Source organism: Gobius niger, assembly GCF_951799975.1.
Source record: "Gobius niger genome assembly, chromosome: 8".
NCBI lineage: Eukaryota > Metazoa > Chordata > Actinopteri > Gobiiformes > Gobiidae > Gobius > Gobius niger.
Window position 1 is genome coordinate 15,865,475 of NC_136859.1, and position 22,060 is coordinate 15,887,534.

The following is a 22,060-nucleotide window of genomic DNA, read 5'->3' on the forward strand; positions in this document are numbered from 1 at the left end:
TGTGTAAAGTTATCTTCTTCTAAGAGGTCACACTTCACTGTAATTGGTTAAATCCACCTGTCACTCACTCAAGATGGAGGCTGAACGAAGAGCAGTCAGTTTGTCTATGTTTGGGAATAGAGCTCCCAACTCACTTTGGTCTGCCAAGTGTTGTTGTAAAGTGCTCTAGAAATACACTTTGATTGATTAATATGCAGTATAAGAGTAACCGGGAGTAACAAAACCGTGTGGTGCTGTTTTTGAGGCTCTCTCTCTGTTTGAATCTTGAATGTGAGTGTGGGAGAGCACTCCAGACGCGCTCATAGAACACTTCCAAGTTCCTTTTTAAAGCCTTAATCTCTCCTCCTCCTCTGCTTTCCGCCTTTCGTCCATAATGGCTTTACATTTAAATTCTAATCAGCGCTGTTTGAAGGCGGCTCATTGTTCGCCAGGGTCTCATTTACGTGACATACATGCGAAGCGACTTAGCCGTGTTATTGTTGTACTTTGTGTGAGGTATTGTGCAGAGCTTGATCTTGATTACTTGAATGGAGAGGCCCACATTTTTGGCCGCGCACCAGTCTTTGCCCTGTGCACATGTTCATCCTATTAACCTGCTCTCGGAGTTATTGATGAGTGTCTTTGAGAGAACGTAACACAAATCCCCAGGTCTGCGCCCTGTTTACAGCTTTGAGTCAAATAAGAAAAAGGGAAAAACGGGGGGGATTTAGATTCTTCTATAATGGCCCGGTAAAAGCTGAAAAGAAAACAGCCCAGGATACATTTTTGCATGACTAATTTGACCGCAAGTTTATGGAAACAATGGTTCACAAAGGTGGCTGTTTAAACGCAATTAAACATTTCCTAAAACTATTTTGTAGCATAACAGTGCACGTAATGACGTCCAGTAAATCTTTTTTCTAGCCCTGTCAGCATTGTTCACAAAATATCTGGGAATGAAGCTTGCTAAATTGCACATGAGAGACATTTTTATGAAGCAGCACTTTGGAGTAAATGGATAATGACTATGCGGTCTGGACATAACTGTTTGGGTATCGTGTCCTCGTCGTATCTCCACTGTCCACTATATTAAATCTACATACGACACCGCCTGCCAGTGCGAGTTTATTTGACTTGGCCGGGAGTCCCCTGTAAAAAGTAAATCTCTACCTATCAGCGATATCTTTTAAAAATGTCCTACGCAAACATGTCAGAGTGATCCCAAAGTCATTGCGTTGTGCGGATGACGGGAGGGAGCGGGCGCTAACGTCTCGTCTGTCAGCAGCTGAACATTCGAACGCGGCGCTCCAGTATAATGGCACTCTTAAAAGGCTCATTACAGACACCTATCTCCTCTCGCCCGTTCTTTCAGTGGGCATTCCTCACTCCCTCTCAACATCAGCACGATTCACAGGTGCAGCGTGGAGATAAAAGCAGTGTTTTGAAAGAGCCTTGAGACGAAATGTGAAGGATGCTACATAAAAACTAAAGTCTTGAAGATATGTTGTGTAAAAATGTACTTTTAAATTACTAGTATTATTAATGTTTTTTTTTTTTTACTTCATTTGAAGGAAAGCAAGATTTGTACTTGGTAATCAACTAATGAATACATGAATAAATCCACATTTCATGCTATATATGGATCATTTTAAATGGCAAAAATGTGGTAAATGGACTTATATAGCACTTTTCTACCTTAATTCGGCCCAAAGCGCTTTAAAGCAAGAAAACCATTCACTCATCACACTCTCATTCACACACCAATGTACGCAGACACTGGAGGCAAGGAGGGTGAAGTGTCTTGCCCAAGAACACAACAACAGTGTACATCTTCAGGAGCTGGGATTTGAACCCCAGACCTTCTGATCATGAGACAGCCTGCTCTACCAACAGCAACACAGTCGCCATTTAATAAATGTGTTTGTATTTGCACGCCAAAAATGTTTTGAGTTTAATTATTTTCACTATCATAATATAATTTCCACAAAAGGCATAAAGCTGAGCTCATTTCAGTTGCTAGACTTAAGTATTTTGTAACTCTCCAGGAACCGCAGACTTTGAGTGCCCTACTATGATGACCACATTTCCCTACCTTAGCAACTAATGCTAATGCAGAATTTCATGGAGCACTTTGTAGCTCATGTGGTCAACCACAGACTGTGGCCAGTGATGTCAGAGGGCCGTCAGTCTTCAGTTTTAGGTTTTTTAGACAGAACTTTTGAGTGGTGTCTCGCATTCTGTATGTGAGATCAGGACATTACAGTTCTCAAAGCTTCAGCATGTTGGTGAATTTGAACAAAGTTAAGTCGTACATCATCCTTCATCCTGGATTGGAATACTTCTACAAGACGTCTAAAGAAAATGACATTTTTACTTGTCTCCACCACATTCGTACTTTGATGCTGCATAAGAAAATAGTGAACATTTTTGACTGATGCCACAGACACATTATTAAAACATGTTCTATTTTTAACTCACTGGCTGTTTTATTACATTCTATTCCTACCTCATGAAGTACTTTCCAATATCCCGCTGATCAAGCTGCTCAAAACATTCATAAGGTCCACGAGAAGCTGCTGACATGCTTATATAGCCAGTCTATATTTCACCTTTGTATGGTAGCGCTGTTTGTCCCCCTCCCCCTAAGTGTGCACACTTTCACTGCCCCCTAGTGAGATCCCTCGGCTCTTATTATATCTTATTTATGTATCCTGTTACTCAAGTGATGTTCACATCCTGAGAAGTCGTCAGCTCAAATATTTTCCCTCCTTTTGTGCTGCCTCAGATGAGTGATGACTGGAAAGTGTACTTTTTGTACTGTGATACCTGTATACTCTCACTGTTTTTTATGCACTCATATTAAGATTCTAACTTGAGACTTGTGTGTCTTGCAGCTCTTGGGCAGATTATGCTGTACGTGGATGGAATGAACGGGCTCATATCTCACAATGAAACTGTTCAGTGGCTCTACTCCTTGGTCGGGTCTAAGGTAAATCTATTCCATCTATATCCCACTGGTGAGATTCGTTCAAGATATGGAAAAATAACATCGTGAATCACTGTCATAAAGTGGTGATGCATGTTTTGGCTTGCTCTGTAATTGGCCACCTCAGCCCTCTAGTGGTCGGAAGGCAGTACTGTCCACTTTTATGGCATTAGTCGAAAGCTTGTTGAAAAAAGTGTCAAAATAGTAACAACAACAAGAGGAGAGTGAGAATGAAAAAGTGATGAAAACTTGACCAAAAATTGTCCAAAAAGTGACTGGAAAGTGATGAAAAATTGACAAGAAAGTGATGAAAAGTTGACAAAAAAAGTGATGAAAAATTGACAAAAAAGTAGCAACAATACAAGGAAAAATATCCTTCTAGATGAGTTTTGCAGGTAAAGCTGAACTGGAGAAAATGCACTTGGTTAAGGGGGTTAACTTTGACACTTTCTGCAATATATAGTTTATTTTTACCACATCTTACAAACATTTCACATTCTACTGTATCACATAAATAATAGACAGCATTGTACAGTAAATACACACATGAATATGCTGTTTCTTAAGTATTTTTTTGTATTTTTTCTCATGCAGTTCCGGCTGGTGGTGAAGACAGCTCTGAAACTAGTGCTGGTGTTTGTGGAGTACATAGAGTCAAACGCTGCTCTGCTCATACAGGCTGTGAACACTGTCGACACTAAAAAAGGTGGGAGAATTTATGAGTAAAGGGTAGTTTTTTTCAAATAGCAAATTATGTGCTGCAAAGGCAAAGGGGTTAGGTCGCAGAGCACATGGCCGTGATGTGAGTTTGAGTGTCTCTGGCAATTTGTTCAATGTCTTATTTAGCTCTTCCCCCACATTTCATGCCATAAGTTCGTCCTCTCTGTCTCATATATAGATGAATGCTTCTCCGTCAGTATGGGATAAATAGTACTCACTTCCCAATGAAATACAATATAATCTTGCTACTAGATATGCAGAGATGCAAGTGTTCAAATTACTACACGCTGTCTTGTTTTTCACTAGTCCGATTAAATGTCCCATACAACCGCGCTGCAAGACTTTCTCAGTTACTCATCTCCCTACCTGCTCCTCCGACACCGTGCGCATTGACAGAGCTGGGGGGTCCTTATTGTAAAGCGGGGTCTGGTATCCCTCTGTCTCATCCCGTCACGTCTCCCGTTGCATAAGTTAAACCTGATCTTCTTCTGTCTCCCGGAGCGAAGGAAATGGACTTGACCCCGGCTGGCTTGTTATTAGAGATCAAGACGCCGCAGCTTTTTCCACCACCGTTTTTTCCAGTGAAAGTGAAAGAGAGTGTCTGCAGCTTCGAGATGACTTAGCAAGCTGGAAAACCCTGGGTAATGCTATAATGTGAATGTGTTGCGCTGCCCTAGGAACCAAGTTTTGGTCGAATATAATGGAGATCTTGGAGGAAAAGGATGGAGTGGATACAGAGCTCCTGGTCTACGCCATGACACTTATCAATAAGGTCAGTACACAAATGCAAGCTTTAAACTGGGTAATTACTCTGGAAACTTTTCAAAGTTAATCAATAATTGGAAATGGTGTGAGAATAGAAAACAAAGGGCCTGTGGTGAGGGGTTTTGTAAAGATTGCGGGCACACACAAACTATTTTCAGCATTTAATTTATTTGGATAATGACTGTATGTTGTCTAATTTTGTTTGAATTTGTTAAAATGCTTTAGATTTTAAACTAAATTGACTTATGTTTGACTTGTGAATAATAGACCACTGCCTTTAGTAACAAGACAATTCAAGGCTGGTTTATAAAAGCAACAGTAAATAGACATAATCATAATTCTCTGCTGCACATTGTCTCCAGACTCTGGCGGGGCTCCCAGACCAGGACTCGTACTATGACGTGGTGGACAGTCTGGAGGATCAGAGCCTCGAGGCCACGGCCCAGAGACATCTGAGCAGGAAGGGGACCGACCTCGACCTGGTGGAGCAGTTCAACATTTATGAGGTACAGAGAGCTACAGCACAAATATGTTCTATTTGTGTCGAACTAGAAACAAAAATGGAGCTTTAGTAGTTTTATTCTATTTGTTTAACCAGGTTGTTACACTGCCTATCCAAACAAATCATCGGACCGCCTTTAGCTTTGATTACAGCTGTGGCATTGTTTCAATAAGCTTCTGCAATATCAAAAGATCCAGTGGTGCTTTAATTTTCACAAAGATCTTCATAAAGATCTCCACATCCCAAAGATTCTCAATGGGGTTCAGATCTCATGCTCCCTGACCACTTCCACAATGTGAGCCCAATCCTGGCATTGTCATCTTGGAACATGCCCGTGCCATCAGGGAAGAAGAAATCCATTAATGGAAAAACCTGGTCATTCAGGATGTTCAGCGGATCTCATCCTTTGGGCACATAGTGTTGCTGAACCTCGACCTGACCAACTGCAACAACCCCAGATCAGAACAGTTAGTTGAATCTAGGTGCCGACTTTTTTTTTGCCGGGCAAATGAAAACGATGAAACATTGCTACCTTTTTGTTTAAAGAAGAAATATTGTAGCCAACTTACTTGTTTGTGTGATCGTGCGGTCGTTGTCTTGGTTCAAACTCATTGCTAGAAAGTTGAAACTGAGCCACATCATCTATTGCTCGATCCAAACGTGCGCATTTAATGTTGCAAGTAAAGCGAGCTGTCCTCTCTCTCCAGTGCTGTTTGTCTAGCTCATTGCTTCTGCTTGTGTACACCTGCCCCTCAGGTGGTCCTAAGACACGAGGATGGTGATGAGGAAGCCCAGTTGCCTCCCAGCGGGCGTAAGGATCGCAGACGGGCCAGTGTGGGGTGCACCTCGGAGGGGCGGGGCCTGGAGCGAAGACGCAGCCGCAGACATTCACTCCAAAACAACAGAGGACACGCCTCTGCCCCGGCATCTCCCAGCAGCCCCTACACCCACGGGAGCGGCTTCCTGTCCTTTGGTGGACCCAGGGTGGAAGACATCAGTGAGAGGTGAGGAGGGTAGACACAGGACTTCTTCAGACGGATAAACTAAATTGGTTTGGGATCTAAATATTTTGAGTTTCATAGAGTTGTAGTCGTTTTCATTGGAGTAGTTTGAAGGTTAAAACAACAATACCATGTCTGTAGCTTTTTGTTCAGGACAGTTTTGTTACCAATGAATGTTGCATTCAATGAGTGCTATTTGCAAATAGCTAAGGCTGCAATAAAAACTGCTCCTTTGGAACACACCTGGATATCTGGGAGTTTAAACAAACCTAATTTGTGACAAATAACCAATATCAACCCCATTATAACATCTACGAAAAAGATCTGTGGAGACAATGATATAAAGTGACGGGAACTTGATACATGTATGTAAAGAAATATGATTTTTACTTGACTTGTTTGAGAATGAACTTCTTGGTTTTATATATTTCTATGGTTCTTTGAGATTGACAAGTTCGTAGTAACAACTTTTATGTCCATGGTAATTCCCATCAATGCTGTTTTTTTGTCTTTACCCTTGTTGTAGCGCACACATAAAGCTGATCAAACGCAGCTGGTCATCTGAAACCAGAGTAGGTTGTTCCGGTTCACGACAAGAATTTCAATCTGTTTTTGATGGTCACACGTCTCTCTGTTGTTAATGAAATCCAGAAAAGTTGAGAAGGCCTGCAGAATAAAGCGACACACAGCACACCTCGTACAGATTAGCCCTAGCTGTCAGGATGGTGATGAAATTGGCATCCATTTTGCTTTTGTTTTTATTCATATTCGTCGTCTATCATTGTGTGATTTCATTTCTATATTTCCGAGGCATGAGTGTTTGCTACTAACTACTGTGTTTTCAAACCTGCTGCATGTTTGAAGTGCCTGTGTCTTTCCATTGTCCACTGTTCATGAGGTCTTTTAATCTCTATTCACCCCCGCTGTTCCTCTGCCCCTCCTCTCGACGCAGAGAGGAGGAAGATGAGGATGAGGAGGATGATGATGATGATGAGGAGGAGGAGGAGGAGGAAGATGCAGATGCTGAAAGTCACCCAGTCATTGAGCCCAGTAGTCAGGGTGCACACAGGTATTTTGGGTTAATTGTGTTCCCTGATACTGTAGTATTCCACAATAGTCTCCCATACACCCATTGTCATTTATTTAAAAGGTTTCCTACGTTGCAAGTTTGTTCTTTTTTTGTTCATTGTTTTGTTGACTGATGGTATACATGTAGTTTTAAATGAGAATTCAAGCTATAATCCCGCCGTCAAATCAGCATCAACATATTTTGATTCATTGTTTTAGTTATTATTATGGTGAAAGATAACAGAAGGCATTTCATGAATTCACATACCTTTATCCTCTTAACCATCGCCTTTTAGCTTTACCGAAAATCTAAAAGCTTCTTGAACAAAGCGTCAATATAGAAACGAAAACAAGAATGCAAATACAACACAAAAAATGACCAAAAAAAGCCTATAGACTGTGACCTTTTAGATTTGGGTAAAGCTTAACTGAAGAAAATGCACTTGGTTAAAGCAGTACTAAGTAACTTGTTTACCTCAATAAATCCTTTCCTTAGTCCCTCTGGGGCTAATACAAGTGTTAATGGGATGATTGGGGGGTCTTTCATCTCCTCCTGGTGTCTCTGGCCAGAAAACCACAATTGCAACTTCGCTGCCATCGGGTCGGAGACACCAATACTACACACTAATGGAATCACGAAGAAGAAGCTAACAGGCTAACGGGAAAAGCTAACTGCGGGCTAGCGCCACAGCCAAGTTTGAGTGAAAAAAATGATCTTCATTGTGTAATTGGATGTACAATATCTCTCTCTCCGTTTCTCTTTTCTATCAGCGTAGTATTTACTCTCATGGACAATTAATGAGTAAAAAAACGCAACATGCTACGACACCTGCAGTGGCGATTATGGCCTCTAGGGGCATGAGTTACTGCCTTAAGGCAGGGGTTAAGAGGTTAAACTGAAATGAAAAATTTGACTATAGCAGCAATTTGCGCTTTGGCTCTCTTTAATCAGGCACGTCTGTCAGTTTATATCATCAGTATGGAAACCTTTAAATAAACCTAAAGTTCATAAACCATTTCGAAACGGTCAGCCCAGTGAGGCCTCTCCTTGTCTCTTGTATTCTGTCCTCTAGTGTGGCTGCAGATAGCATGTGTCTGAGCTTTAAGTGTATGGCCCTGCCCGTTCCCAGATCAAGCCTCCCTGAAGTCCAGAGCAGGACCTCCGCCCCGGTGTCCGTCACACCTAAGCAGAGGAGCTATAATCTTTGGTGTGTGTGCCTTCAAAACAACTTCTCCCTGCTGCACTGCACGAAGCTTTGCACGTCGTCAAATTTTATTGTCAATTCACAACTTTTATTTCATCCCATTTGACAAGCTTTATGAAAAATGTGGAAGTATGAAATAACAGAGATAACGAATAAACCTTTTATTTTTTAGTTTGAAGACGCACAAAAGACCTTTTTAGTAAACTTTGATTTTTCTTTTCTAAAGGCATTGGTTTAAAACAGTTGCGCACGGTTTTGCTGCCCTCCTACCTCTCACCATCTTATCTGTTCAACTAACTCCTTTTACATAACTCCTTTATAATCCTTTTACCTTTTGTGGTGTTGGGACTGTGTTTCTAATTCTGCTTTTCATCTTCAGTGTGACAGAAACATCTCATGCAAACAACTCTAGTACACCTTTAACCCCTAGAAAGCCCTGCTGGGTGGAAAGGTAAGCGTAGCTCTTCACGCATGGACATACATAATCACCAACTGACAACTAGGCTTTTGTTTCTACCTCCATTATAATATTGTGGGATGAGAAAGTTTGCTAAAGTATGTTAAATAGAATAAGCTTGACTGAGAGCGGTTGTACAATTATACAGTTGAGGTTGGCAAGTTTATTTTTTGGTGGGCCACATCAAGACTAGGGGTCAAACTTCCCAATTGTGGGCCAAAAAAGTACCACGTTCTCGAACCCAGGGTTGTACAGCGGGTTTTGGGGCATCCCTTCGGAAATGTTATTGGAAATGGTATGTGATCTCTGATGTGTGTAATGTTATTTACCAGAATCATCTTGTGGGCCACAGGTTCTTAGCTCGAGGGCCAGATTTGGCCCAAACCTGACGTTGCCTACTGCTGTTGTACAGGATTTCAATACTTAGGTCACTTTTAGATTTTAGCAGCGCTACATAATTAAAAAGAAATGGCACATTAACCTGTTACTTGCTGTCCCCCTGATCCAGTGGCGTGTCCAGACTCTTTCTTCAGGGGTGGCACCAGGACCAGGCTAATAATTCCCATTACTTACACTATAGCATTTATATGGTATTGTGGTTGTTTTGAAGCAGCACTAAGCAAGGAGTACCAAATTAAAAATGGCAGGTCATTTTACAGCTTTAGGTCTCATTTAATTCATTTTATGTTATGTGCTGAGTAACTTAAAACAACTACTTTTCAAGCTCTGCCACCGGTAACTAATGATAACACAACAAAATGGGTTGGATTTTGTCACTTAGAAAGTGCCAGTCAGTATTATTTTTGCTTTGTTCATTGTGCCAACTTGCACTACAGCATTAATATTCATCGTTTTATGTATTCCATGAAGAAGCTATAGTCTTAACAATCAGTGATTAGCGCTGCGTAACAAAAGGCTTCTGGGGGGAGAGGTGTACTAGTGAGGAAACTCTGCCACAAATATTGTTCCTCATGCTTACTCAGCCCCCCTGAGTGGGGTGGCACCTGGGATGGCCCAGCAGAGCCGCTACTGCCCTGATCAGAGTCAGTGGTTAAGGTTATGATTAGGGTTAGGAACTGCAAATGTGATGCAAGTTGTGTTTCACTCACACAGATCTTACACATAGTTTTAGAAACTAGAAGGTCTTGCCTTTCAAATGAGTTATTACTCTGGCCATTAGGCTGCAAGTTCTCCAGTCGATTTAGATATAGATAGGACTCCCCTGAAAAAGAGATTCTTAATCTCAGTGGGACTATCCTGGTTAAATTAAAAAAATAAAGATCAATCAATATGCATAATTTACCATATGCATAATTGCTGACCCTAACTCTAACCCTAACCCTAAGCTGGCAGATAACAGGTTAAATAAGGTCTTTCTCATTCAGTTTTGGACTTTCCATTACAAATTATTTCAGTTTATATCATCGACATATGGAAGAACCTGTTTTTATGTGTCTGTTATCAGTCGATATTGGGTTACGTTGGATTGATCATGTGCTGTAATGTATTTTTCTTTTGTAGGATAAATAGCAAACAGCAGTCTCCTCCATCACCCGTTACATGTCTCACCAATGCATGTTCCTCCCCAACGGACTCCAAAGCTGACAGGTCAGTGTGCTAACTCCTTTTATTGCTGTAGCATACCATTCAATGTTTGAAATTAAATCTTGCCCAGTCTGACTATAAATGCCTCTTATATCAAATGTCCTTGCATATTTAAATCAAACACTGACTATTACTTCCAGTTACTTTTGCTGTCACATATTTCTGTGTCTTTGGCATGCAGACTGGCTCTCGGAGGTTTGCTTACTTCATCGTACAGACAGCACCAGGAGTCTTTGGCTGCTGAAAGAGAGAAGAGACGCCAAGAGCGAGAGGAGCGTCTGCAGAGGATTGAGAGAGAAGAAAGAAATCGCTTCAAGTGAGTAGTGCTCTACACGTTCAGTACCACTAGGCCTGAAAAAAAATACTGCATCCACGAAGGCACCCACTGCTTCAATAGTTAGCCTTATTTTATCTTATTCGTATGTAACAGAATATGTAGAAATAAATGAAAAGTCTTTCTTTTTGTTGTAGTCGGGATTATGTGGAGAAGAGAGAAGAGGCCAGACAAGCCAGAGAGGAGAGGTGGGCTCAAAATAAACACCAAAGAATCAGTGTAAAGGTGTGAAAATGTATGAAAAGCCTGGGAGCTTTGTAAAGGCTTTTAGCACATTTTGTAATTGGTCACAGATGTGAAATAAGCTCGCCCACTTTTTTGACCAAATCACAGGAGACAGAGGCCTCTTCACAACATTGAGGCTAACAAGACAAGTGTTGTTGTATTGATGATTTTTCTACATTTGTAATGCTTTGCAGAAATATATTTCTGAAACTATCCCTTAATGCTTTCCACAGTATTTCATTAGCAGAGAATGTAGACAAATGACCCACTTGAAAAATGGTATGCTGTACATGCCAGATGTTGCAGCAAGGCTTTATTTTTCCATTCAGTGAGCAAAGTCTCTGCCAATAACATTCAGAGCATGAATGGTGACAACAGTACCTTTATTCATTTAATAAACAGAATGTTTTTTCAGTGCTGCATAAATTCTAAATATATATTTGTTAATGGGCAGCACAGTGGCTGAGTAGTTGGCGCTCTTGCCTCACAACAAGAAAGTCCTGGGTTTGAATCCCGGGCCTTTGGAGTTTGCATGTTGACCCATAGTGTAGACTATAGACAATAGACAAAAGCATATCTGAACACGCGTCTCCCGTCAGGTACAAGGCTGTGGAGCGGTTAGCTGCAGAGGAGTCTGAGCGGGAGCACCCTCGGATGCCCTTCAGAGGGCGAACAGAGATCACTCTGTGTTTAAGTTCCAAACCAGGCTTCAGCCGCTCAGCATCACGCAGTACCACCCCGTCCACCCTCTCTCAAGAGGACACCCTATCCAGTACCTGCCACACACCAGGTAAATCTTCATTTGGGTTTAATACAGCCTTCGACTAAAACTATTATTTCAATAGTGTTTTAAGATCCAATAGGCGTGATTTATTAGTCTTATTACTTGTTCGTTTCGCTTTCAACATTTTACTTAAAAAGAAGTGCATAGTAAATTTAAGTAAACATGAGTGATTGCTTTAAACCGTTTCCGTGTTTTTACTTCCATCAGTCATACAGGAAGTAATCTAAAGCTGTTTTACTTAAACAATCTGTTTCTGCAAGATCAGATCAGGTGCATATGTTGAAATGGTGCACAGACTTTGTTTTGATTTCTCTTGCAGACCCTGAGCATGTTTCGGAGCCAAGCCTGGACCTACAGAGCAGCAGCATAAGTCCAGTGGCAGAGCTTAGAGCAACACAGAGCTCCCCCACAGCTGCCCCAGACACAGGCACACAGCAGACTACTACAGAGGGGGGAGGCCATGGGAGACAGTGTGACCCTGGCCCCACTGTAGAGCCCACGGCGAGTGAAGAAACGAGTGAGGAAACGAATGAGGAGACAAGTGAGGAGCCAAAGCCTGACAAGCAGGCGCAGCCTGTGGGGGAGCTGGATGTAGAACCACAGGTTGCGGAGGTGGTTGAGACAGATGTGGATGTGGAGTTTGATGAGTGTGAGAGAGAACAGCAGATGGAAAGAGACACGGAGGACAGTGAACTCCTAAGTGAGAAAGAACGACAGAATGAGGAAGTCAATGAGAAGGACAACTGCTCAGCATCCAGCATCTCCTCCACCAGCAGCACTCTGGAAAGAGAGGAGCGTGAGGAAAGGCTGAGCAGAGACCTTGAAGCAGGTACTACTGTTGTAGTGACATAACAGCACATCTGGGTTTACATTATGTTAGTGTTTAGTGCTTTACATTCTGTCTATACATTTACACTCTTGCTTATTACAGGTCAACTGCTACAGTGTGATGATGACTCTAAAGATGTGAATGGAAACAGTGACAAAATCCTCAATAATAAGCGCTTCATGCTGGACATGCTTTATGCTCAATCAACAAACAACAATAAAGAAGAAAGCTTGGAGAAAGTTGAGGACGAGACAAGTAAGTGTGAGAAGGACACAGGGACAGGTGACTCCTCTGTAGGGAGTTTGGTCAGCAGAATCTCCACATTAGAGGCACAGAGACAGGTCAAAGAGGAAGCTGTGAAAAAAGTAGATGTGGGGCTTCGGGACAATCATGGCTCTGTGCGAGCTGTGGCCGAGAAGTTTGGAGACCTAGTCAAAGGACTGGGTGGTCCTCTGGAGATGGAGACTTTAAAAGAACAACAGCAGAATCAGGAGAAAGTGTCCACTGCCCCATCAACACTTCCTCCAAAGAAAGAGTCTGACCACATCTGGGACCAGCTCCTGTCCACGCCCCGAGAGCTGCGCATCAAAGAGATGGACTTCACAGACCTGGGGGATGAGGATGACACGGACGTTTTAGACATGGACAATCTAATGAGGTCAGGTGACCCCGTAGCCCCGCCCCCTCCACTGCACTGTACTGCGATGCCCCCTCCTCCCCCTTTGTTCGGCTGCCCCCCACCTCCTCCCATCTTTGGGAAAATGATGCCCCCTCCTCCTCCGTTCATGGCCCCCATCCCTCCCCCCTCGCCCCAGCTCAGCCGAGGGGATCCCGTCTTCCAGAAGAAGAAGAAGACAATACGCCTTTTTTGGAACGAAGTCCGGCCCGTGGACTGGCAGAGCAAGAGCCATAAATTTTGTAAGGACTCTCTCTGGTCCAAACTAGATCCCATCAAAGTGGACACGTCCAAACTGGAGCAGCTGTTTGAGTCGAAGTCCAAGGAGCTGCCGGTCACTAAAGTAAGCAATCAGCCTCTTCCTATAAGTCATGTTGTTTATCTGCCTTATTATCTTTTTTTCACCTTTTGACGTAATAATTTTTTGACTGAGTTACTATTAGTCAAGTGGGGAAACAGTTGTTTGATGAGAATGTGGAAATGTTGCATTTTATATTATTATGACTATATACATCAATAGTTTTGTTGTTTGTGCCTTTCTCTTAGAAAGCTGCCGTTGACGGAAAACGTCAAGAAATCATTGTTCTCGACTCAAAACGAAGCAACGCCATAAACATTGGACTGACAGTTTTACCTCCCCCTCGCACAATCAAAACTGCCATCCTCAACTTTGATGAATATGCTCTCAACAAAGAAGGCATTGAGGTATCCATTTCTATCTTGTAAGACTCACAGTGAGACTGTCTAAATATACAACACTAAAAATTCCCCAGGATACACATGTACAGTTATAGCTACAGATTCCTCTGGTCTACATGAAATGATAGAGAAAAAAAAAAACATTATTTCAGGTTGGCTGTCTGTTTGATCTGTAATGACAAGAAACAGGCGTGGATTCCCATTTTTAGTATAGTGATTCAAGTTGCATCTTTCTCATGTTACGTAAAATGCTTTCTTATGGCAGTTGAGAGACATTCTCTCCCCCTTTTGTCCATGAACCCATCTGCAGACAGAAATCTGATGTGGGGTTAGGAGTTCACCTGTCACACAGGTTTGCATGAAGGCCTGCAACATTTGAGATAAACACAGCTGGAAATGTCTTTTCCGACATATTACATAAAGTAGATTCTTGACATTTGGACCTGACAGAACACTCCCAGAAGTGCTTCCGTTCTTTCCCTTTGTTCATGACTTTTGCCTAATGTGCTTTATCTAGAAAATCCTGACAATGATCCCGACGGAGGAGGAGAAGCAGAGGATCCAGGAGGCGCAGCTGATGAACCCGGATGTTCCCCTGGGCAACGCGGAGCAGTTCCTCCTGACCCTGTCCTCCATCACAGAGCTTAGTGCCCGGCTGCAGCTGTGGGCCTTCAAGATGGACTACGAGCTGATAGAGAAGGTCACACACACGGAGTCTGTTTCAAATGACATGCACCTGCACTGCTCCTCTGCTCTTACATAACACATACAAGCAATACAGCAATAATCAGCTTTTTTCACACAGTTTTTTTATGGTGTCAGAGTTAGAACATTAATGCAAGCTTAAGTTTATTTCAGTACATATTCATGCTAAATTTTTAAATGAGATTTTACTATAGGTCACTTCATTGGCAGAATTAGGATGCGTCGGTAATACTTAATTTAATCTATATTTTAGGAAGTTGCAGAGCCTCTTCAGGATTTAAAAGAAGGGATGGAGCAGTTGGAAAAGAACAAGACCCTTCGTTACATCCTCACCACGCTGCTCGCGATCGGCAACTTCTTAAATGGCACAAATGTGAGTTTCTTCCTGTGTGCTTTTTCTCACTTTTCTTTCTGTGTCATCAACTCAGCTCCCACTTCCCCATCGTTCCTTCGTGGCTCCAATGCCGATATATTTATTTGCCAGGGAAAACAGTTGAGGCTATGTGCAGAAGAATGTGCTGCCAGTGACTGTCCTGCTACAGTCAACCTCACAGTGTCTCGGTACATTTTGTGGTTTTGATGGGAACTCGCACGCTATTTTGTCCCATACACTGAATATTGCAGCACAAATGTACATACACTAGGTTTGGAAAGTCTCAGTCCAGATTTTGTTGTCGTTTTAGGATATTGATTTAAATAATTATTTTAGCATTTTCAGTATCAGCTTCCAACAATGTAACATAGAAATGAATTCTGGGTTAGAAAACTCCCTGAACCCACTGTACAAGCTTTTGCTTCTGAAAAGGCCACATAAAAAAAAACATTAGTCATCAACATCAAAACAACTGCTTCCCATAAGTACTGTTTGCATTTGTGCTCCACGGTAAGCCATTTAAAACTGGCAGAGGAACAAGAGAGATTTTGTTAGGATTATATCTGTTGTGGCTTTTTGGCACACAGTGGTTAGCAGAACAATCAGTCTTTCGGCTTGTACAGTAGATTGCGGTTTTCGATAATCACGGCTTAATTTATCCAGATATCCACTCCCGAGTTGAGGCCTCTTTTTTACCTTGCCAAAAAGGAAACACACCGCCATTATCCTGCATGTTAGGTATTGGTTGTTCCCAGCACTTCTCTGCAACTCATTTTGTTTGCACATGCTTCTGTAGGCGAAGGGCTTTGAGTTAAATTACCTGGAGAAAGTTCCGGAGGTAAAGGACACGGTTCATAAACAGTCGCTGCTGCACCACGCCTGCGCCATCGTTGTGGAGAAGTTTCCCGATAGCACCGACCTCTACTCTGAGATTGGAGCCATCACACGCCTCACAAAGGTCAGATGTTGCAGAAATAAAATCATTCCCGTTGAAATATGAGTTAACATGTTTTTTTTTATTTATTTATTGATTAACGAATAGCATGTATAACATTAATTATCAACAATTACAGACAGTTTTTTTTTTTTTAAGTTTTGTAGTGACTTGGTCTGAGCTCCAATGCTTTAGCCCTGCAAGATATTTGATAAAACTGTAGGCAATGTAGATATGTTGTATGTCAGACTATTTCTGTATTGCACTTCACTTAAAGCTCTCATATTATATCAACAGTATATGGCCATCTGATATTTGTTGATATGTAACAAATGGTTCAATAGTATTCAGTTGCATTTACTCAAGTGCACTCAACTGTACTTGTTATTAGATTAAGAAGAAGAACGTTATTTACATAGCACATTTCACAGACACAAAGCGCTTTACATGAGACAATTATATATATATACATTCACTCCATACTCAGTGGTAAGCTATGTATGTCGCTTCAGTTGCCCCTGGGGTAGACTGACGCCGTTCATTCACATGCACACATCATTCATCCTGGGGGGATCGTCATGTCATCCTGTCCGAGACACTGGTGGGCCACGCAAATGTATTAAATAGATAATAATAGTTCTATGATGGGTCAAAACATTGTTCACAAACAGAGCATCTGTGAAAAGATCAGCGCTGTAAAAGATCTGTGATTGAAATAAACAGCTCCTCTAGCCTGGAAGAATCAGCTGTTTACCCACCATTCACCAAAACATCCGCTGAAAATCGCGGAAATAAACAATAACAGTGATCCTCCCTATTGTCCATGTGTTCTACTTGAGTAATGTATTGAAGTATCTGTACTCTTACTTGAGTAAAAAAGATTACTTGTGCCACCGTGAGTAAATCTTAAAGATACAAAAGCTTTATATCAACCTAAAATATATGTAGTTTTGTGTTTTGTGCCTCTTTTTCTTAACTTTTTTTGCAATTTTCTTTGGAAATATTAGGATTTTCACATCATCACATCAATGTTGTTTCTCATAGTTTATGTAACAACTGAAACATAAATCATAATACACTGAAACTCAGTACTCAAGTACATTTTCTCCAAGTACTTTTTTTAACTTATTAAAATTATTTCAAAGTAGTGTTACTCTTTAAAGTTAAAATTTTGGCTACTCTACCCACCTCCGACAGTGACTGAGCCTGCGCAGTCCTCACAAAAAGAAGATTCTGGGTTCAATTTCGGGATTTGTTTATCCCCATTATGAACAGAAAAATAACATTAGACTAATCCTTCAGTTTGATACATTCCCAATGAAGTGTGCCTCCTTCATCCTTACAACAAATACCCACTGATGACTGTACTCCATCACCCTTTGTTTCATAAAGGAGCTGTGTATTAGGACAGTGGTCAGTGTAAAGCCTGATGTAGAATATTGTTGAGACAGATCACATTATTCAGCTCAATTATTTCATTTTGTTTATTTGAGCAGTTACATTGTTATTTACATGATACATTCTCCTTGCACAGTAATGAAGACCAAAGGCTTTCAAATCATCAGGTCAACCAGCCAATCCTGTGCCAACACCAAATTTGGAGTAAATTTGTGTATGTTAAATGGCCCTGGACTGGAAAGCCTTTTTTTGTTTAAGCTGACAATGTTTATCTTATCTACGGTCATGAACCATATTTGCAAAAGAATAAATAAATACAGAAATCACTTACATTAGTAAAAGCTATTTATATTCATTATGAAAAACTAAAATTCAATCTAAAATCCAGATTGATCAATTTGAGAGGAAATGCGGTCATTAGGCCCGAGCGGCCTGCCGTCGCAAGGGCCTATTGTAATCGCAATCACAGCGCAGTGCGCGCAGCTCACTGAACCTAAGTGCGCGGAGCGCACAAAAACAGCGCGAATTGCTGTCCCCATGTCAACCGTAAACTCACCGTGTAAAACAGTGACAGACCACACCGGAGGTGTGGGCCCTTTATACTTATTATTGCATTAAAATGAATGGGGGTATATAGTGTGAATGGGGGTATATAGTGGATGACGAGCGCGAAGCCAATATTGTTGTTGTTTCTTTTCCGCCCAGCCCAACGCAGGAGTTACTGGACTTATTTATGTACTGTACAGGAAAATCACAATTGAGTTGGTCATAATCTGTTGTCTCCACAGGTGGACTTTGATCAGTTACAAGACAATCTGGCTCAAATGGAGAGACGCTGCAAAGCATCATGGGATCATCTTAAGGTCATCGCAAAACATGAGATGAAAGCGGCGCTGAAACAAAAGATGTCTGACTTCTTGAAAGACTGTGCAGAGAGAATCATTATTCTGAAGATTGTACACAGAAGGATACTCAATAGGTATGATTATGATGCTAACAATTATATGACCTAATAGGACCATGAGGTGTGGATTTGATTACGGAGGACTGGCTTTGGTTTTCTGTAGGTTCCACGCGTTCCTGCTCTTCTTGGGTCACCCTGTGTACGGCATCCGTGAGGTCAGCATCCACCGCTTTAGCAAAATCCTGAGTGAATTTGCCCTGGAGTACCGCACCACCAGGGAACGCGTCTTGCAGCAGAAACAGAAGAGGGCTAACCACAGGGAGAGGAACAAGACCAGGGGCAAAATGATCACAGATGTAAGTGCTTTGGGCCACATGAACATGTCTCATCTCCTCATCCTCTGTCGTAGCTTAGGCTTTGGCTCTAGTTAATATGAACTCTCTTTCTTAAAGCACCAAATGCCTTTTTTTTATGAAGATCCGACATACATTCCTAATGACATCAACTTGACTTCTTGGTATTCACATGTATAGGTTACTGTAATAATAAATAGCCAGTTGTTTTCAGTGTATCCTATTCTGTAGTGGTGGCGGGCAAAGAAAGGCCAGAGAAAACACTTGGCTGCCTGATTAAAATCCTTTAAACCCAGAGGAGGCGGCTGCTCTAGACCAGACTTCACAGCAAGCCTTGGCGGGGGCCCCTTTCTCTTCAAAGGGACACTAATTCAATCACTGTGTGAAAATTCAAACCTCTGGACGTTTATGAGGGAGTATAACAAGAACCACAGCTTAGCCTTTTAAACAAGACATTTGGTCGAACTTTTGTTCCACAGACTTCATATGTACATAAAGGATATGCGTATGGTTCCAGTATGGCTTATCAGTGTTGACCAAAAGAGATAAACTACATTCAGTATTGTAGTGACTGTCCTGAAATTCTGTTTATGTTTCACCTTTTGTAGAGTGAGGATGACGATGATAGTGAGGTATGATCCGCTATTGAAACAAACGCATGGAAGCCTATTGTTGCATCTAACTGTGTGGAAATGCATTAACAATGGAGTATTGTTGGTCTTTGGCAAAACTGACAGACTTGTGTGTGTAACGTACTGTGAATGAGGAAGTTTAATTGTGATGATGGTGGGGCAGAGAAAGGTGTCTGCACAAGTGTTGACTGAAGCTTTAAAGAAGAACACTTCCACCTGAACCAGCACTAAAGACCAACTAATCCAGATGAACTTGTTTGATTGAAAACTGCTGTTGTGTTAACTAATGTATAGGTGTACAATTAAGCAAGGCAATTAAGCGTTTTTTTGTCAACTCAATGTAAAAACCATTTTACCCCGAAGCCCTTCAAACCTTTGTTTTTGTGTCTGGCTATTGCAGAGTGGTAAATTTGGCAGTACCTCATCAGAACCCCAGGAGAGCCACCCTCGGGGCCTGGAGTTTGCAGAAAATGCAGCTGAACATGAGAACATGAAGGCCGTACTGAGGAACAGCTCCACGGGAGGAGACAGCACAACCAGCACGTTGCCAGGCCTTCGCACTCGCACCAGAGCCCCCAACAACACTAAAGGTCCGCTAACAAATACAGTCTCTTGAACATTACGCCTGGTTTAGGGACACCACCTAATGCTCCACTTTTGGTTAAACTGCCCCATTTTTGTTTGGTTTGTCGACAGTGGCACTAGACTGTAACATCTTGTATGTACACAGTAATAGACTCAGTCCGTCAAACAATAATGTGTCAAAGCTCCCATTTCTCAAGCAACCTTACATCTTTTGAGGTGGTCTCCCTAGTTTGGTTTGTAATACTGTAAGACTCCGCATCACTGCATGTTGCTTACTGTCTTTTTACACGTCTTGTATCAGGGCGTTTCCCCCCTTGGTGCGCCACTAATGAAGACCCAGTGAAGTGCACGGACGACGCAGCTGATGAGATCATGGAGAGAATAGTGAGGTCAGCCACACAGGCACCCAGCCCGAGGACTCTGCCCAGAGAGAGGAGGCGCTCACGAGCTAATCGAAAATCACGTGCGTTCTGAGACAAACTTCACATTTGTGTACTTTAATACTTACAAATGTATAACATGATATAAACAAATTGCCCTTACCCTGCAGTGAGGAGGACGTTGAGAGACGGTTTGACAACAGAAGAAGCCAATGCTCTGGGGTTGTCTACTTCAGAGCTACAGGTGTGACCTGGATCTCAGTGTCCTCTAATGGCTGCTGTTATCCATGTGCTCTGCACGAGACGGCCTCAGCTGTGAAGAGTTGGTCTCTCATCTCTGCATTATGTTTACACATGAGAATTCTAGAGACTGAGAGGATACAGGAGTCTTGACTTATTTGTGACTGGCATCAAAACACAGCTGCCTTCAAAAACACCAAGCTTTGCTCTTGCTGAATCAGCATTAATCTGCACTCATGTAGCTATGTCACAATCATCTTGGAAAGTGAATACAAGCTCTTGTATTAAGTGTAAGTGTATTCAGAAGGCCTGCTAGTTAAGCTACTGAAACTTTGTAGCTTTAGTAAAGGGTCAAGACCAAGTTGGTGCAGACTACAGTATGGTACGTAATAGACTTGCATTTGAGCTTACTCTTTTTATGTTTTTATACTACTGCAGTAGTTGGGTGTTTCATCAGAAGGTGCTCAGAAAGTAAAATGTGCACTGGATAACAGGATATTATATGCATACATATGTACTTAGACACTGTTTCTGGTCATTTCACACATGCAAGAGCAGTGCACATATGTAATTATGTAACACATTTAGTGAAATGTTTGAGCAGGTCTGACGTTCACATTGACAAATCTCTTGTTAATCGACTGAACTGTTACAGATGAGCCTTTTCCATGTTTTACTGAACAGTGGGCTGCACTTTTCAGAAAGCCTCTAAGATGCAGTTATTTATAGTGTTTTCAGGGAGAATTGTTCTGCAGTCTTAGAGGACAAATCATGTTTGTCGCTGTGTTATACGTTTGCATGTTTTAATACTGTCCTTATTGGTTCACTTTAGCTTTATTAATAACATTGTTCATAAAGCTTTTGCCTTAAAATATTGATAAAATCATACATTCTTTTCAAATCGATGACATGTCATTTTAAAGGCACCTCTGGACATTGGATCCTTTAAAATAAGAGTTTTTCCTTTTATTTATGGAAACATCAAGAGGCATATAGATGTAAGCACTTCACAGGGACAGTTGCCCTGTGCAAAGATGACAAGGTCACAAATGTTTGTGACATTGCTTAGAATGTTTTATATCTGACATTTTTATTTGACATGGTCTGGGGAAAGTTCATAGTAATGGAAGCAATTACTATTGGAAACCAAATGAACTATTACAAACATGTATTCAGCACCTTAGTGTTATTGTGTTGCATGACACAAGTAGAACCCAAGCAGAGCTCGAGTCACTGAAGAGGAACTGGTGTTTTACATGGAGCATTGTCAAGACAGCTATGTAAAAAGTTGTAAAATTATGTACTAGTATCTACAATGTTTTGTATTTTTCCTGTTCAGTCCACATGTAGAATAGTGTATATTACTAAAACAGTATTATTTTAAAGTCTAATTTATGCAAACCAAGCCGTGCACGGTTTAAAATGTGTTAATAAAAGCAAAGCCACTTTGACTTATGAGGTTCATGGACATATATAACGCTGGCATTGGAGTTTATAATACACCACTTTGATGCTGGTGCCATGGGGATCTTGACTTGTGCTGACCATTGATGACAAGTAAAGGTTTAAATAAATGTAATTTAAAATGTGAGGTTTGTTCAAAGTGTATGTGTGTGCATGTATATATATATTTATTTTTTACTTGAGAGACAAGCGACACAGAAGTTAAGCCTCTTTATTTTTAGTCCATACAACCCATGCTTCAAGTCACTTGAGCAAAC

The 22,060-nt window shown here is 41.5% G+C and overlaps 1 protein-coding gene across 5 annotated transcripts in view; it reads left to right on the top strand.

The window, feature by feature from the left end:
- Positions 1-21,102, top strand: part of fhod3b (formin homology 2 domain containing 3b) — a 74,740-nt gene extending 53,638 nt beyond the window's left edge. The window contains exons 6-28 of one of the 5 annotated variants that reach the window (XM_079560850.1): positions 2,874-2,968; positions 3,560-3,671; positions 4,363-4,457; positions 4,813-4,956; positions 5,709-5,956; positions 6,906-7,022; positions 8,095-8,229; positions 8,606-8,677; positions 10,205-10,291; positions 10,470-10,604; positions 10,760-10,810; positions 11,447-11,637; positions 11,951-12,460; positions 12,563-13,479; positions 13,683-13,841; positions 14,353-14,535; positions 14,794-14,913; positions 15,710-15,871; positions 18,034-18,224; positions 18,313-18,505; positions 19,535-19,724; positions 20,021-20,182; positions 20,270-21,102. In XM_079560850.1, the coding sequence (XP_079416976.1) occupies positions 2,874-2,968; positions 3,560-3,671; positions 4,363-4,457; positions 4,813-4,956; positions 5,709-5,956; positions 6,906-7,022; positions 8,095-8,229; positions 8,606-8,677; positions 10,205-10,291; positions 10,470-10,604; positions 10,760-10,810; positions 11,447-11,637; positions 11,951-12,460; positions 12,563-13,479; positions 13,683-13,841; positions 14,353-14,535; positions 14,794-14,913; positions 15,710-15,871; positions 18,034-18,224; positions 18,313-18,505; positions 19,535-19,724; positions 20,021-20,182; positions 20,270-20,349 (4,349 nt within the window). In that variant the 3' untranslated portion in view covers positions 20,350-21,102. The remainder of the gene's footprint in view (positions 1-2,873; positions 2,969-3,559; positions 3,672-4,362; positions 4,458-4,812; positions 4,957-5,708; positions 5,957-6,905; positions 7,023-8,094; positions 8,230-8,605; positions 8,678-10,204; positions 10,292-10,469; positions 10,605-10,759; positions 10,811-11,446; positions 11,638-11,950; positions 12,461-12,562; positions 13,480-13,682; positions 13,842-14,352; positions 14,536-14,793; positions 14,914-15,709; positions 15,872-18,033; positions 18,225-18,312; positions 18,506-19,534; positions 19,725-20,020; positions 20,183-20,269) is intronic. The other 4 variants (XM_079560851.1, XM_079560852.1, XM_079560853.1 and 1 more) reach the window with 4 other exon arrangements.
- The last annotated feature ends 958 nt before the right edge of the window (positions 21,103-22,060 follow it).